General features: G+C 42.8%; 3 protein-coding genes across 3 annotated transcripts; 1 reads left to right on the plus strand and 2 right to left on the minus strand.

Annotated features, from left to right (window-relative positions):
* The first annotated feature begins 1,463 nt into the window (after positions 1 to 1,463).
* On the plus strand, positions 1,464 to 3,016 carry LOC111224279 (claudin-5-like). The gene has a single exon (XM_022748706.1). It carries the CDS (start codon positions 1,579 to 1,581, stop codon positions 2,224 to 2,226), a length of 648 nt encoding a protein of 215 aa, XP_022604427.1. The 5' UTR covers positions 1,464 to 1,578; the 3' UTR covers positions 2,227 to 3,016.
* Positions 3,017 to 5,995: 2,979 nt separating this feature from the next.
* Positions 5,996 to 14,099, minus strand: acads (acyl-CoA dehydrogenase short chain). The gene is made up of 10 exons (XM_022748707.1): positions 14,005 to 14,099; positions 10,162 to 10,322; positions 9,249 to 9,398; positions 9,049 to 9,160; positions 8,322 to 8,473; positions 8,061 to 8,231; positions 7,759 to 7,896; positions 6,750 to 6,845; positions 6,598 to 6,654; positions 5,996 to 6,495 (listed from the first exon to the last, which is right to left on the minus strand). The coding sequence occupies exons 1-10, from the start codon at positions 14,030 to 14,032 to the stop codon at positions 6,343 to 6,345; spliced, it is 1,218 nt and encodes a 405-aa protein (XP_022604428.1). The 5' UTR covers positions 14,033 to 14,099; the 3' UTR covers positions 5,996 to 6,342.
* An 852-nt stretch (positions 14,100 to 14,951) lies between these two features.
* Positions 14,952 to 18,117, minus strand: crybb1 (crystallin beta B1). The gene is made up of 5 exons (XM_022748708.1): positions 17,995 to 18,117; positions 17,032 to 17,150; positions 16,764 to 16,896; positions 15,971 to 16,113; positions 14,952 to 15,129 (listed from the first exon to the last, which is right to left on the minus strand). The coding sequence occupies exons 1-5, from the start codon at positions 18,115 to 18,117 to the stop codon at positions 14,952 to 14,954; spliced, it is 696 nt and encodes a 231-aa protein (XP_022604429.1).
* Between the last annotated feature and the right edge of the window lie 83 nt (positions 18,118 to 18,200).

Genomic DNA, 18,200 nt, shown 5'->3' on the forward strand with positions numbered 1-18,200 from the left:
ATCAGGCCGACTGTTGGGAAACTGTCTGCTTAATGTTCTGGATCTTTGCCAAAGGATTGTTGACTAATCTCCAGATGCTCGTTAACTTTCACCTGATTTCACCTGCTGGACTCAGACGTCTTTTCTTTGGTGAAGTAGATTAGTGAAGAGGTTTTTCCCCTCACACCGTGTAGACTTGAGAGCGTTAACAGTTTCTTATTCTCACATCCATCAACACGATGATTCATGTGTCACCTGATGAACCTGTTTGGTCTCCACCAGCTTCTCTTTAGCTGCTAAATGCTGCAGTGTGTCTGCTGAGCAGGACAGAGGCTTCATCAGAGCTTCTTTGATTTAAAACAAACAAAAACAAAATGAGAACATCTGTCTGCTGCTGGAGAACAAACTCAAACAGGGACCAAAACAATGAGCTGAAAGATGCTAAAATTCTCTGTAGCGTTGAAGGGAAATACAAATCTCTGTGCGTTTTTTGACCCATTGTTTGTTTATTTTAATCTTTCATATTCTTATTTATTCCTTATTAATTCATTTTTTGTTCCATCTCATTTTACATGAATGTTTTGAACTTGTTTTTATATTCACACTGTTCATGTGATGCATCTGGTGGATGGAGTTTCCTTGTTGTAAAGCTCTTATTTCTTGTATGAAAGGTGTTATACAAATAAAGTTTATAATTATTATTATTATTAAAATAAATATACCAACAACTCCTCCAACCTGGACGACTATATAGGTCGTTTTTTTCCCCTGCGGCGGCAGGCGTTCTGGACATCAGTTGTCATGGTTACAATAATAAACACGGGGACTGTACCGACAGTTAAATAATCTAGATGTTATTCAAATACCTGATAAAAGATTCTATCATGTTTATAGTATGTGCCCTTCATTGAGGCGTTTGTCTTTGTTGGACATGTGTGGTGGTGTGGGGGGGCTGGGGGGCGCGGGAGTAGGTCCGGGGTGTGGAGGGGTTGGGGGGCAGTGGGAGGGGTGGGGGGCGGTGGGACAGACATGCCGGGATTTCAACCAGCAAATGTGGTTTTCATGTTGCTTGTGGTCTGACGGGATGTGCGAGTGTGTTCCACAGAACATATGATTCTGTCTCTACATCAACATTTCTGTGTGTGTGTGTGTGTGTGTGTGTGTGTGTGTGTGTGTGTGTGTGTGTGTGTGTTATACATAATTAACCTACATAATAAGTTGGAAATCCTTCAGCAACTGTTCCTCCCTCTTCACTCCCTTGGACTCTGAATCACAGGAAGACCCCCGCACATCTGGAGCTCCAGCTCTCACACTCAGTGGAAGGGTGTGGGTGTGGGTGTGGGTGTGTGTGTGTGTGTGTTTGAGATGCTGCTGCTCTCATTGGCTGAGACAGAGATGCTTTCACTGCTGATTGGCTCAAAGTTCGTGGGGTTTGTTTTGGTGGAGGTGCAGCAGCAGCGTCAGTGCTGAGGTCCCATAAATGAACAGACTCAGAGCGGGACAGACCCAGACAGAGACAGAGAGGAGACAGAGACAGAGAGGACACAGACCTTCAGACCTTTGACTTCACCTCTCTTCAGGACCATCAGCTGCTTCAAGATGCTCGCTGCGTGTCTGGAGTTCCTCGGCATGGCGCTGTGCGTCACCGGCTCCGTGCTGGTGATGGTGGCCTGCGGGCTGCCGATGTGGAAGGTGACCGCCTTCATCGACTCCAACATCGTGGTGGCTCAGACCATCTGGGACGGGCTGTGGATGTCCTGCGTGGTGCAGAGCACCGGGCAGATGCAGTGCAAAGTCCACGACTCGGTGCTGGCCCTGGCGCAGGACCTGCAGACTGCGCGCGCCCTCACCATCATCTCCGCCGTGCTGGGGGTCGTCGGCCTCACGGTGACGGTGGCCGGGGCGCAGTGCACCAACTGCATCAAGGATGAGACGGTGAAGGCGAGAGTGGTGTACGCCGGGGGGGTGATCTACATCATCAGCGGGCTGTCGGTGCTGATCCCGCTCTGCTGGATGGCCAACAACATCATCGTGGACTTCCACAACCCGCAGGTGCCGCCGTCCAAGAAGAGGGAGATCGGGGCGGCCATCTACATCGGCTGGGCGGCCGCGGCGCTGCTGCTGTTCGGCGGGACGCTGCTGTGCTGCTCCTTCGCCTCCGTGGTCAGGGGCGTGTCCCCCATCAAATACGCTCCCACCAAGACCATCACAGCCAGCTCGGACCTCGACAAGAAGTACTATGTGTAGACTGAGTCCGGGTCTTCACCGCGGACCGGAGCAGCTGGAGCATCTGGAAAGTTTCTGCTGAAATGAAGCGCCACAGGAAGCTGAGCCCGTCAGGTGACACCTGGTGCAGCGAGGTGCGCACGAGACTTTAAAGCACAGTGGCTGTAACTGTTGAACTAAGCGTGAACTGAATGTCATTTTGTAAATCATTTTTTCCGGCAGCAGAAGTTTATTCTTCTGTTTTTAGCGCATCACGTGTCCAAGTCTGAGGAGACACAACAATTCATTAAAGAAAGTTAAACGTTTGACTGAGGCTGGAACCTGCGGCCACAGGTGTTGTAATGACGTCATTGTGCAGGTCGAGTTGAAAAGCTGCAGGGCTTCATTGTAAATAGACCCCCCCCCCCCCCCCCCCCCCGTGGACTCATTGTGTTGATGAGGTCGGTTCCCACAGTGAAGCCCTCACACCGATGTGCACTCATGTTGCGATCAAAGGAGGGAATTTGCATCTGAATGCATCATGTACAGTGTTTTGAACTTCATGTCTTTTTATTTTTTTTTAATTGTCTTTTCATAGAAACTTTTTCTAAAAAAACAAATAAAAAAAACATGTAACTGTTTGTCTTTGTTGTTTATGACATGATATATAAAGATTTTAAAAAGATGAGCATGAACAGGAACAGGGGCGTAGTGGGACTAGTTACCCAGGGGCCCAACATGGTGCGGCTCCTCCAACAGCCTGGGATGTTTCTGCAATTCTGAAATGTGATATTTGACATTCCTGCAGAATAAATAAAGAGTTTGACAGATTATTTCTTGCATCTAAAACAATGAAATAAATAAAAGTGAGTTTAGTGTGAGAGGACGACAGATCCTGTGTTTTCAGGTTTAATAATGGAGCAACCTGTTTGGACCGTGCCTTTAAGTTTCTAAGGTTTTATAATAATAATAATAATAATAATAATAATAATAATAATAATAATAATAATAATATAGAGCCCTTTTTTAAAGTGCAGTCATAGAAGGCAACAGTTTTTTTTATTTAATTAAAATTAAAATGTTTTAGTATTATAATGCAAATAAAGCAAAGGCAGAGCCACCAGTAAAACCACCAAGTAAAAATCAATAAAACGAATGAATAAAAAAGCAAGAGTAATCAATAAAGTTTAATAAAATCTGGAGAAGCTCTACAATAAAAGTGTTTCAAGAAGTGATTTAAAAGCAGCTTATATATTACAACAGACACCTAATTAATCCACACGACTCCAGTTTAATCAGCTCGTCTTTTCAGAGTAAGACGTCTTTCCACTTTGTTTTAATTTAATGAAATCACCGAAAACAAGCGACAGAAATAACGTTTTAAAACCTCGCAGAGAAAAGAGGACGAGATATTCAGATGGACTTTTATAAATGTGTTTCCAACTTTAAACACACAGATGCATGTGTGTGGGTGTTGATTCAGGTATCCGTACAGGTGGAACAGTGGACATATTTAAAGGGTGATGGGGCCCATTGAGGCTTTCTGTGCGACGCCGCTGTGAGAATGACAACGAGCCAAATCCTGTGAGTCTCATGTCAGTAACGAGGACAAAGTTCACGCATGACGAGCTCTCAGAATAAATAAATCATACACGTGTCCTTGTTTGTGTGTGAAATGAAGGAAACAAACAAGAGCCAGACACGTTAATAATCAAGTCCCCGGCTCACACACCCCGACGGAGCCGAAAACGACCTGCGCAGGAGCGTCGGGGGGCGGCTTTGAACAATGCACCCAGCGGACTATCACCAGGATCAGCACAATCAGCAGGGGTGCAACTCCAGCGTCAGGAAGCTTGGCCTAGATCTGGACCAGTGGAGCAATCAGTGCCCTCACGTGGATAAACACAAAGAACACACACACACACACACACACACACACACACACACACACACACACAGGAACAGCAAAGTGCACGCAAACACTAAGTAGGTGGTGAGTCACTGTGATCTCAAATTCACAGTAAGCGCTAGAACCACCTCCTCGCAGTCGTATCCCTCCGCCACTCGGACTAGTTTCAGGTTACATCCCTGTTTATCCAGAGCCATATAAAATATGAACCATTTGTGTGATTTCTGAGGTCACCGTGACCTTGACCTTTAACCTTTAGCCACCATGGAGAAGGTTCAGAACTGAACCAGGATCAAACTGCTTCATAAAGAAACTCACAGCAAAGGAAACGTGGCTCGTCGGTTTCTCCTGGAGAGAGTCTCACCTGACGTCCATCATCACAGCTGCACAGGCCTGCATCCATCATCATCATCATCATCATTATTACTATTATTATTATTATTATTATTAGTGATTGTTATTTAATTTTACTCATTATTGCTCATCTATTATTATATGTTGTATTTCTGTGCCTATGTTTGTCTTGTTCTTCTGCTTCTGATTCAATACAGAAATGTTTGGGGAAAAAAAACATCTGGATTCAGCCTCACCTGGAAAACATCTGTCATAGAGGTGAAAGTGAAAACAGTCCTCAGTGTCCCAATTAGGAGTTTATGCATTTGATCTTTTTTCCTTTCTCATATAGATTTAGCAGAATAAAGTCAGTCTGATTTACAGCCAGTCTGTGTGACGCCTGGTTCAGAAACGTAAATATAAAAGTGTTTCAAATAATAATAGTAATAATAATAATAATAATAATATGTAAATGTGCAAAACAGACTCGACAGACTCGGAGGTTTGGTGAGAAAATAATTCAGGAAACTTGATTAAAGTGAGAAGAAGTTTGATAATGTGAAATGTAAAAGATGCAATAAGAACCTGCAGAGTGACTTCCTCCTTGTTTGTTTTTAATGTTGAAATAAAATCCTTCGTTTCTCAGCAGCATCTATATTATTGTCATGGTGTTTTTTTTATTATTATCATCTGCACACAATAAATTACAAGTATGTACAAGACATTGAGGCACAGGAAGTCTGTGAGATCATCGTTACAACGGCTTCTGACAGATTTCACCTCGACCATCTCGAAGGTTCAGGCCACAGAAAACACACACACACACACACACACACACACACACACACACACACACACACACACACACACACACACTTCAAGTATCAGCTCGAGCTTCGGTCAAGAAACTAAATTAGAAAAATGAAAATGTGTGTAACTGATCACAGAGCAGATCTCTACTCAGGACCGTGAAGGCACCGCGTCGCCCTCTGGTGGTTAAACCTCGTCATGAGAAGCTCAACACTGATTTAAAAGCTGTTTTTCTGAAGGTACTGAAGGTGTTAAAGAGACTTAATGAACCTGATTGAAGAAATTAAAGGGTCAGTTCACCCAAATCACAAAAACTTTATACACTTTATAAACGTGGAAATCTGTTCTGTGTTTGGCTCGTGTCGATTTGTCAAACTCTGATTATGAGATATCAAACATCTACATTAGATATATCAATTATCTATCATTATTTACTAAACTTATTCATCATCAAACACATTATAAAGTAACACACTTAAAGAAGTTGATGTTGGATGTTTTCAAGCGTCTGTATCTGAATGTACCTGCAGGTTCTGTTGTGGTCACTAGAGGTCCTCGTCGGTCCGCGAGGTTCTGAGGAGCTGAGGCCTGATCCTGGATCCAAACTACACTCACAGTGACTCACACCGTGGGCTACAACTTCAACACTCTAACCGCCAGAGTTACGGCGTTTTCTGTGACCTGCAGCGGAGCGACCAGCAGAGGCGTCATATCAAACCTAAACCGTCTGTGCGACCGACAACCGTGTGGAACGTGAAATTTAATGTAGTTGAACTGACCCTTTAAACTGACACTGACATCTTCTTAAGGCGAGTCTGAACTTGTCTCATCTTTACAGTGTTTAACATTCATTCCTGAATTCCCTTGAACACGAGACAGTGGAGGTAACGGACACGTAAGAGCGTCTGAATCTCCTCTGGACTTCTGTGGCGTCGCTGATCTAACCCTGATATAAAAACGACAAAAGTATAAAAGTTGTGCCTCAGCTCACGAGCCGAGCTGGATCACACTGGCCTCTTTATCTTTATGGATGAGGTGATGCTGACTTGTCTGGTTCCGGATCTGGGATTTTATGTCCATGTTGCAGCAAAAGGCACAGAGTGCGTCTACGCCTGATATTCCTTCAGTAACTGGCCGGCGATCACCAGCCTCTGGATCTCACTGGTGCCCTCGTAGATCTCCGTAATGCGAGCGTCGCGGTAGTGCCTCTCCGCCGGCATGTCCGACACGTAACCCATCCCACCCAGAACCTGGATCGCCTGAGTTCAAGTGCAAAATAAAGAAGAGTGAGATTAACATCGTCTCGGAGGGTTTCGTTCAGGATCTTTACATCCCTCCCTTGACGTTTGTCGGTGTCTTACCTGATGTGAGCAGAACGTGCGCGATTCAATGCCTGCGAGTTTGGCCATGGCTGCTTCCTGTGGGGGGGGGGAGAGAAGAGCAGAGGGTGACGGGCTGCAGGTTCTACCGTATGAATGTAAAAACCTGTGGAGGTCAGAGGTCGACCCTGTACCTTGGTGAAGGGTTTCTTGGAGTCTCGGAGAAGCGCGGCCTTCCAGGTGAGCAGGCGAGCGCTCTCTAACGCCACAGCCATGTCGGCCAGTTTGAACTAGACGAGAGTAAGAGACGCTCAGTTAGTCCTGGAGCCGCAGGTCCACCGTCTGAGAGACGGGAAACATTCATCACAGATGTTGATGAATGCTGTAAATGATTAGTGATTATTGAGCAGAGATGCCAAATATCTGCTGATGTGTTGCTCTGGGTTCTGGTATTTGAAGGCGACACCTTCTGCTCTGAGGAACACACTCCGTCTTCTTACAGCTTTGAGGGGAGGTTTCTGGTTTCACTGTTACACTTCACTAACGTTGTAGGACTTAAAAAAAACCACGGTACAAATCGAAGCAGCAGATGTGAAGTCATCCTGACTTTTAGTCCTCGGTATAGTAGCTGGATCCTACATTTCCCATAGCTGCTGCCTGACCTTTGACCTTCTGTACAGTTGCTCTGTGCACTGAGGGACCGTTGTTGACATTCTGACTGTGCTGCACTTTCTCCGTTTCCTACGGTGGCCCTGAGAGCTCAACACAAGCAAACACACAAATACGCTGCAAGTAGCACAGGCGACGACCGACGTGTTTCCAGGGGACACCATAAAAGTGATGGACCAGACTATTGAACAACAAGTGCGTCCCAGCCAGGTGCATCACTTTTATAGTGTCCCCTGGAAACACTTCTGAATTAGTTTGTTTTTTGTCTGTTTCTATGTGTCCTGTTTACAACCTGTCCGACTGTTTCCCTCCGTCACCATGTTCCCAAAGTTACCACGAGCAACAGAAGTGATGCTATGATTATTGTTGCTGTTAATTTTATTATATATATTTTCAATCTATAAGTTTCTCATCATTTTTATGTTGTAGCGCTTTTTTCTTGTATGTTTATTTAGTATTTTCATAATTTTGTGATGTTCCTTCATCTTACCTTCTTGTAGTTTAGAATAAGCAGCAGATTAGTTGCCATGGTACCTGTATGGCCTGCAGTTTGCCGATGGGCGCTCCGAACGCGGTGCGTTTGTGTGCGTAGTCTGCGGCGCAGTCCAGAGAGGCCTGAGCGATGCCGAGCGCCTGAGCTGCGATCCCGATCCGTCCACTGTCCAGGGTTTGCTGTGACACACACACAGACTTATTGTAACGACGGATCCTGAGAAGATGTCTCAGTACGGACACGTTTATATTTGGTTCAGCTCTTATTCTGAAATATTAGTGGCTCAACAGGCTCCATGTGAACACAGCTTCTGGTTAACAGAGAATATAACGCTTTAAAGTACCATGGCGATCTTGAATCCAGCACCACGAGGACCCAGCATGTTGCCCAGCGGTATCCTGCAGTCCTCCATGATGATGTTCGCCGTGGATGACGCTCTGATGCCCAGCTTGTCCTCCTTCTTCCCCAGAGAAAGGCCGGGGTGAGGCATGGGGATCAGGAAGGCGCTGATGCCCTGCAGAGAAGAAGAGCGGTCAGAGGAAATCCAACAAAGGTGACGGAGGATTCTCACCGTTACAGGATATCTAAATGTGGCGCGTCGTGCCTTGTGTTTGAGCTTCTTGTCCGTGGTGGCGAACACGACGGTGGCGGAGGCGTCCCAGCTGTTGGTGATCCAGGCTTTGGTTCCGTTCAGCACCCACTCGTCTCCCTCCTGACGAGCCACCGTGGACGCCGCTCCTGCATCGCTGCCGTTACCTGCAATTTACACTCAGCCGTTTCAATCAAGCTAAACTTTATTTATACGGCACATTTCATTCCAGGTGGAAGCAAAATGTGTCAGTTATCAAGGAAGGTGCGAACACAAAAACTACGTGGACAGTGCAAAGATAAAAACATTAGACACAAATTAAAAACACATAAATGAAAAGAAAAGAAAATACTTCAGAGCAACAACTGATCAGTAAAAAGGTGTTAAATAAAACTATTAAAGAGTAGGAATAAAATGTGATTAAAAACTAATAAACAGTCCAATAAAAATAAGATATGAAACATATAAAAGGAATAAAATTAAAATAAAATGGTAAATTAAGAAGCATGGAGGAGTTTTGCAGCGTCTTCTTGGGATGAAAAGCTCCTCACTCTTGTGATTATAATCCTGTGATATTTCTTAATTCAGTTCATTTGGATGAGGAAGGAGAGGTCAGCGGTTTCTAGCCTGGGATCATTTAACAGAGATTTCCTGTCTGTTAGTTCTTAGTTTTTTCTATTTCAGACGGAGACGTCAGGTCCCTCAGGTGGAGGAATTAAAGGTGAACGTGTGTCACACTCACCTGGCTCACTGAGGGCGAAGCAGCCCACCTGCTCTCCGGTGGTGAACGGTGTGATCCACTGCTTCTTCTGCTCCTCCGTCCCAAACTTCAATATGGGTCCGATGTAGAGAGACTGAGACCAGAACGAGACCTTTAACACACCAGGACCCGGACTCACAGAATCCTACACCACATGTATATATATATATACACAGACTCACATTGTTAACAGAGACCACCACCCCGGTGCTGGCACAGCCCCGGCTGATCTCCTCCACAGCCAGACTGTACGCCAGGTAGTCCATCCCAGCGCCGCCCAGCTCCTCTGGCACCTCCATGGCCAACACCCCCATCGCCCCCAACTCCTGAATCTGAAGAGCGGGAAACAGGGACATTAACGAGTCTGTCTGCTGTTTGGACAGAGGCGGTTTACAGATGTTTGTCTGAAAACATCTGCCTGCTGCGGCCGAATACGACACTAAAGTTGTGTCCGCACAGAAAAACTATGAGCTGGAACTGGAGCTTCGGATCGATGAACTTTCTCACATACATATAGGATTCATTTCTTCAGTTTTCTGAATCAATACCTCTTAAATGTGACATTTACAAAATGAGACTGTTCCCTTTTTATTATTATTATTATTATTATTATTATTCCTCTGCACCGGCGGCAGCCATATTGTTTTCAGGTTGACGTTCGTCTCATTCTCATGAACACGATATCTCAGTAATAGCTCGAGGGAGTTTCTTCAAATTTGGTTAAAACATTTACTTGGAATCAAGGAAGAACTGATTAGATTTTGGTGGCTAAAAGGTCAAAGGTCAAGGTCAGTGTGACCTCACAAAACATTTTTTAGCCATTACTCAAGACTTCACACAGCAATTCTGACAAAATTTCACACAAATGGGATGAAATCTAAACTTTTATTTATTTAGATTTACAGGTTTGTAAGTAAGGTTCATCACTCCCACGGACTCCTGAACACCGTCATCACATGTACTCATTAACCACGTAACCACGTCCACACTGCTTTTTATGGCAACAATAAAATTGGGATCAAATCATAAGTCTGTGTGTGTGTGTGTGTGTGTGTGTGTGTGTGTGCGTGTGTGTGTGTGTGTGTGCACCTGTACCTGTTTGGCAGGGTACAAGTGCTCCTTGTCGAGCCCGGCAGCGATGGGGATCAGTTCTCTGTCGGCGAAGTCCCTGCAGGTCTGTCTGAGGATCTGATGCGTCTCTGGAAGTTCGGCGAGCTGAGAGAAACTCCGACAACCGCTGAGACACAGGCCGAGAGCTGAGGGAGAGAGGAACACCAAGAGCTGAACGATTACTTGATTAATCTGTCAACAAAAAAAGGTTATTGGCAACTGTTTTGATAATTGAATTTATGACAGAGTATTAGGGCCACACTGATGATAGAAAAAAAAATCTGGAACTTCAAGAATAAAGTCAGAATTTTGAGAATAAAATAATAATATTTCAAAACCAAAGTCCTAATATGAGAATAAAGTCAGAATTTTATGTTCCGTGTTGTTTTAGATGGGTAATGTAATAATTATGTTTTTTTCTCTTAAATTTTATATTTTTAATCCTTGTAATATTACAACTCTATTCTTTTAATATTGTGACTTTTTTTTCTTGAAATATTATGACTTTATTCTCATAATTACGACTTTACTCCCGTAATTTCAGATTAGTTTTTTTCCTTCGTGTGGATGTAATACTCCACCATACAACTATCATTTCACTCATTTTTTCAAGACAAAAAACGTGAGAAAAAAGCCACTGTTGATTGGACAAACGAGACATTTGAGGACTCTGTCACCTCGGAAACTGGGATGGACATTAATCTGAACGATCAATTGGAAAAATGAATAATTTCAGCTCTAACAGAGGGAACAATCACACCGAAATCCAAACACACGCTTTGTGAACAGGCGTGTGAAGCAACAATGGGGCGTGAATGTTTCATCTCCGCAGCATCTCTTCAGTGAAAACACAAAGACACAATAAAACACTGAGGTTTTAAAACCTGAGGATGAAGCTTTTGTTGTGGAGGGAAAACCAGGAGCCTGAAATGTTCTGCTCACTCTCTGTTGTCTGACAGGACTCGGGCGGCGTTTTCTAAGGATGGACTTCTTTTCAACGTGGGCTACGTGACGAGTGACAGAAATGACAAGCGCTTTTGTCGACATACAGTAAACCCTCCCTGCAATTTAGTGGATGAACAAACCACTCACTTAACCGTCACCGGGTTTTGTTGAACGTTTTTCAACTTGTGTAAACCTGACATTTCTCATAAAAACACCCACCAAACAGGTTTCTGACTCAAACTGAGGAGAGGTTGTTTCAGGGCTGGAGCGAACAATCACGTTCATTATTGATTAACCTGCGGATTGTTTAAGCATTTGTTCTATAAAACATCAGAAGACAGTGAAAACCAACATTTCAAATCCACAAAAATATTCTATTTCTTCTGTTAAGATCAAGAAAAAAACATTAAAACGTTAAATAACTAATGGTCATTTATCAAAGTAATAATCAAAATATTTGGCCATAAATTTTCTTTCAATTAACTGACTAATTGTTGCAGTGTTCCCTCATTTTTCTATCCAGAGACTTACACCCTACCTTCAGGAAGTTAATTACAGGGAAGAAAATGTTCTATTAATTAATTTTAGGTTGTAAAATAAAAATACTGTCACTGATTCACTCCTTTTCATGCAGCAGAAAACTGCAGAGAGAGAGATCCTCTGGTAGAACAGGACTCTGTTTGCTGCATGTCTGCTGTGATCAGATCCAGTTTTTCTATGATCCTTTGATTAACTGGTCCGATGATGAGACCAAACAATGAGACCCAGCTGCAGCTGCCTACGGCGAGCCAGAAGTGACACAGGATGTTATTTGGGGGGGGGGGGGGGGGGGGGGGGGGGTAATGACTCACAAAGTTCACGGTTGGATTTGATCTGTTATGATGGAGTCACATTCGATTCGCCGTCAGGACAGTGAGAGGAGGAGTGTCCCAGAAAGCCATAAAACTGGGCGACTTCACTGACACAGTAAACGTCCACTATCATGAAATGAAACTAGACTCTGGTTATTTTCATGGAGTGATATATGTGCCTCCCTTTATTCTGACAAGCCTGAGTGGTGGTTCTTCATCTAGACTGGGTCCAATATGGTCCAGATGGGAAAGAGGCAGTGAAATAATGGTTTTTGTAATTTCACAAATAAAATAAAAGTTTCACAAAAAACAGAAACTGTGTTTTAAACAGTCTAATTACTCGTCCCGTTAATCTAGTCAAGACTTGACAAGTCTAAATGTAGTGGTTTTTGATCTAGAACTGGTTTGATTGAGTATGTGAAAACAAAGCAGTGAAATCGCCCTTTTTTCCTGTTTCCACAAACTGAATAAAAGATTTCACAAACTGACACCGTGTTTGAAACAGTTTCTGGACTTCAAATCCAAGTTTGACAAGTGTAGATGTCGTTGTCGGTTTTCTTTAACTAGACAAGAAATCATCTTTTTTTTGCTTTCATAAATAAAATAAAGGTTTCACAGAAGTGGGTTTTAATCAATGTTTAGACTTTAAAGAGGATGTCTAACACAAAAACAAGGACTCAGATAATATAACACACTAAAAAGGAGGGGTACTTCCACTTGTGATACTTCCAGAAGATTTTGCAGATGATACTTTAATAAAAGTCTAAAATCTAAATACTTCTTCCTGCACTGCCTGTGACAACAAAATAGTATTTATAGTAGATAAATCCTGAATAGATGAATCAGGTTCAATTTAACTTATATTTGTTGTATTCAAATACAGCTGTGGCAAAAGTTTATTTAGCATTTAGCATTACATATTTTGTTGATTTTTGAGGTGAAAATAAGTAAATACAACTCCTGCTGCAACCAGACATTTAAAAAAAAAAAAAATCAACTTTCCTTCAAATGTTACTTTATTTTTTCATGAACTGAAATTATAGAAAACTATAATTGCAGCATGTGCAGAGGTTTGTGCACCCTGCTAAGTCAGTACAGCCTTCTGGCAGATGTAACAGAATGCAAATACTTTCTGTAGCAGCTAACAGTCTTTCTATTCTTAATTTAGACTTTGAGGTCTGCTTTGGATCATTGTCCTGTTGTAGAGGCCAGCCTCCTTTCACTTTCTTCACCGAGTGCAGGATTTTTTGTACAGTTTAGTGGAATCCATTCTTCCCTCTGTCTGCCCCGCACCCCCCACCCCAAAATCTGCACATTTACACCCCCATGATTAACAGTTTTCAAGGGGTGGTTATATATTAAAATAACATTTACATACAACATTTACATAACATTTATTGTATAATTTCTTTCCAGTTTTTAAGTTAATTGAATGCTAAAGTAATATTGCCATGCTGTTATCTGTATTCTGCTGCTGCGATTTGCACCAACTTTCTTCGGTCCATGAAGGCAGCACCAACTCAGTGGTTAGCTTCATGTTATTTAGGTGAAAGGTCAACGTCACCATCAGTCACCTTCCTGTCAGTCTGAGAGTTCAAATAAAAAACCCTCTAATTTACAAGAACAGGTGAACTATTTAACAACAAGCTCACCTGACTGTCCTCACCGGAAATTAGCTTGTAACTGTTAGAAACTGGCAGCTAGCCGGCTAACTTTATTTAGCCGAGGAGCTAACAGTCAGGAACACGTTTACTATTTTAGCTATCGTCGCATTACTTATGTCACTTGACTGAAGCTGAAGATGACTCGTGTTGACATTTTTCCTACCTTGTTATCAGTTATAGTGTTAAATAAGATAATGAGATAGGCAAGCTTCCCCGGGGCATGTACCGGCTACCTAGCAAGCTAAGCTAACAGCTGCTCTATGGTGTTTTCAATGCACGTATCTAGCTAATATGAGGCTACACGCTATAGCAGTGTTTCTTATTATAATCTTTAATTGTTCTGACTTTTGTCTTCCCCTTGTACCCACCTTTCCTTGCTTTGAAAAGTGCAGCCATGGTTCCTTCCTCTCAGCTTGATGCACAACCCCTCCACCGGCGATTAGGTTATAACTGAGATGTTATGAAGCTAACCGCTGCGTTTACGTGCGGTCGGAATTAATAGCATTCAACCTATTTGTACCGGCATTGCTATCGTTATTCAGATATTATCAAATATTCAACATTAATTGTTTAAAATGATTCAAATTAGACGCCAGCCAAGGGTTTAAAGTGTATTTGCGCATGTTTTGTCGTCCTATCTAAATACACAAACAGCCATGAAATGATTATACAACCTCAGAGCACGGGTGAAGGGGATTTCAAGGACCCTTGAAGGAAGCATGTGGCCCAGATCAACACAACTTGATGTAAACCTGCCAAATGTATGTCAGGTATGTATCTTTTATACATTCTTTAATTTAGCTCAATTTATGGTATCAAATTTAATATTATTGACATTTATTCTTACAATGAAGCCTATGCATGATGACTCAACTTCCCTGTCACGTGAAGAGGATTTAATATTGTTTATAAACTACTCAAGAGAAGGTTCTAGTGACATTAAAGAGGGTCTAATGGTCACTGATAATAATAAATAAAAGTACTTATAGTTCATAACAAACCACCTATAATTAATAACAGGCCTATTTTTTTGTTTCTGTTGAATGAATAAAGTTAATCCAGCCAGGGAGGTTTCAGGTTTTTCACAACATGTTTATTTTTTAGCACCATAAAAAGTCAGTTAAGGTTGTCCGGTGTATTTGCTCTCATTCTGTCTTTCCTTCGGGATAGAGCGACGATGGTGAAGATTTAGGAAAGGAGTGGAGGGGGGAGGGGGAGGGGAGGGAAGGGAGGGAGGGGAGGGTGGCGTTTGGAGAAATAAAAAGCTGCGAGGGCTGCGTGGCTACAGCAGCTCCTGACGGCCGGCAGGTGTCGTTCACTTGCTGGCGGAGGTGAAGGTGAAGCATCCTCTCTGGTGGAACTGCATGTCCCTGATACGACGCATGGACTGGATCTGGGGCTGGAAGGCGCAGAAGTCGTTGTAGTGTCTGTAGTCACCGCACTCGAACAGGTACTGGTAGCCTCTGTATCCGGGGTACTGGTAACCCACCCAGCTGAGGGAGACATGGAGAGAGGGGGGAGTTAGTGCTTTAATCTGACTTTAATCCCAGGTAGTTGATCTCATGGTTCATATTGATTTTTAATGTGTTCTCTGTCTCCTGTTGTAGGATGTTTATGTTCTTCATCATAAATTCGTATCCCTATACTGTATGATGTAATTACCACATTCCTTCTGAATAGACTGGAGATTAGCAGTTCTCAAGAGGACCTAATAATGATTAAGGAGATTCTAGGGATCCTTGAAGAGGATCTAGGCTTCCTTTAAGAGGTTCCAAGATCCCCTGAGAAATAACAAGAGGCATTTTAGGAGGCTGATGAGCTTGAAGAGGTTCCAGGGTTCTTGTAAGAACTTCTAGTGATAAAAGAGAACAGTCTAGGAGTTCTTTAGGAAGGCCGGAGAATATAGAAGTTCTTTCAAAGCTTCCATGCTTTCCCTGACAATTAGAACTGAGGCTGTTCTGGAGCCTCGGGTGGAACCGTCAAAATGAATAGATGCGCATCTCACTGTGAGACTTCAGTCATGTTGATATGAAGGAAACTTCCTGACTAAAAATACATTTGTCAAGAAACAAAACAAACACAATGCAGTCAGCGTTAAGCCTTGTGATGACATGTCATACTACTTTTTAATGAACAACTACATTGTAGTGTAACTCCAGAGGCCCGGAGCGATGTCTAAAACAATATTTGCAGCACTGAGCCTCCACTTTAGTTAAATGTGGGAAATGAGCAGACAGGTTCGCTCCCGGGCTCCCGACACACACCTACGAGTCTTTCATCTCGGAACCTGAGCAGCTGAAGCTATTATTAAAGTGTGTGTTTGTGTCTACTCACGCTCCTCCTGGCACCCTCACGCTGCCCACTCTGTCGCAGAAGCCATGCGCCCAGAGGGTGGGCACATCATCCTCCTGGATCTCCATCTTGTTGCCCTTGAAGTCGGAGAGCTCGTACAGGCAGATCTTGTGCTCCATGCTGTCCTGCAGGGAGGAAATGAGCCATGGAGAATTAATAATTAGTCTTTGTGTCACACTGACTTAATTAGCTCATTTAATTAGTTGATGTTGATTTGTTATATTCCTATTTTTGTGTTGTTTTTGTTTTACTGTGGCTGTAACTGGTGTCTCTGTCTGTTTTATCCCAGAGTGAAAAATCTCAACAACTACTTACCTCCAGAGGTAAAACAATTTGTCAATCACTTGAAATTAATCAGGAACTATTTTGATAATTGATCAATTTTGATATTCAGTCATTTTTCAAGCAAAACTGCAATAAAACCAAAAAATTGATGGTTCTCAATTGTGAACATTAGCAGCTTTTCTTTATCATATATGATTTTAAATTGAAAGTCTTTGGGACAAATTATAATGTAATAAGTATATTTTCACTATTTTCTCCCATTTACCAAAAACATCATTCATCGATTAATCAAGGCAATAATCTGCAAATGGATCCTTAATGAAAATAATCACCAGCTGTATCTGTAGTTGTTGCACTTTTCATCTCAGCTTCATCAGGTCAGTAGCATGTGTAAGCTTTAGACTTGACTGCATGTCTTCCACTTCTGGGTCTTGTTTAAAATTATAATATATAACTTTCTATATTTCAGTATCTAGACTGTGAACCGTACCATGCGGATGGGCCTGAGGGACATGAGGCAGTCGCTGCGGTAGGAGTTGCTCCAGGTATCCCAGCGAGGATACTCTCCCTTCTCCAGGATGAACATCTCCCCACGGAAGTTAGTCTGCTCAAAGGCAACAAAGCTGGAGAGGGGGGGCCGCCGGGCACAGGGGGGGCACAAGGGGGGGAAGAGGAGGGGAGAGGAAAATTAGAGGAGAGGTAACAGAGAAATATGAGTGAGTACAGGGAATCTACACGGAGAGGTTGTGTCCACTTACGGGCCGCACTCCACAATGATACTACGCACTCTATCCATGCCACGGTCACACACGTTCATACACTCATTCTGGACCTCGATCATCCTGCCCTGGAAGTTCTCCTGGTCGAACAGCATGATCTGCAGAGAGGAGACGGCACACGTTACAACAGCATCCTTCACTAACCCAGCGGTGTCTTCTTCACCGACTAAACTGTCTGAATATTCAGTTCAAATTATGACTCTGAGTTATTTCCAAACATGAAGACAAGTCCACGTCCACGTCCTCTAAACATCAGCTTCACTTCATGATACTAAGTTCTAAGCACTTCTTTCATTTACTGCTGCTTTATACTTTTGGTTCACCACATTTCAGAGGAAATTATTGTACTTTTAAGATTTTACTCACAAAATATATGATAAAATATTCTGGTAGTGTTATAATATATAAGATATTACACCACCCAACAGCATATAAAGCAGCACCACACCCACCCACTTTTTTTGCACCAAAAATAAAGATTGCAATAATATAACAACAATATATCACTCTCAAATGAATGAATTAAATGGTATTGCTGCTGTATTTATACATGAATACATCGTTCAGCACTGTTAAATGAAATTTAAAGCTAAATTGAATAAGAGTAAACTAAGAAATGTTAAGCAGTAACTTGCATTAAAAAAACATTTAAAGGGTCTGTTTGCTCAGATCACAAGCACTAACCACTTTGCCTTTTGTCCCAATTAAATGCCATTAGTTGTGCTAAAAGCATCCAAATTTTAAAGACTCTTCTGCAACAGGATAATCCATTCTGGGCAGTTTTTTTACCACTTTAACCAGTTCAGTTTTTTATATGCCGTAAACACCACTAACTGAATATCTCAAACTACCTGCACGGCTTCAGGAGAAGATGTGTTCTCAATGTAATCTGGGTGAACTGACCCTTTAAATAAAACAGTGTCTAATGCTGCAGTGACTCACTCTGAAGGATCCCACGCCAGGCTCGCCGGTCTTGGTGGCCTTGCTGGAGGCAGCAGGAGCGGGGGCTCCCTTGTCCTTGGCATCGGTGCCCTGGCTGGAGGCGGACTTGGCAGTCTGAGACATGGTGAGGGGCTTCAGGAGAGTCTGGGTGAGAGATGGAGGAAGACAAGGGGATGAACAGAAATAGAGGTGTAAATGGAAGTGAC

Source organism: Seriola dumerili, unplaced genomic scaffold, assembly GCF_002260705.1.
Source record: "Seriola dumerili isolate Sdu_G_001 unplaced genomic scaffold, Sdu_1.0 BDQW01000128.1, whole genome shotgun sequence".
Classification (NCBI taxonomy): Eukaryota; Metazoa; Chordata; class Actinopteri; order Carangiformes; family Carangidae; genus Seriola; species Seriola dumerili.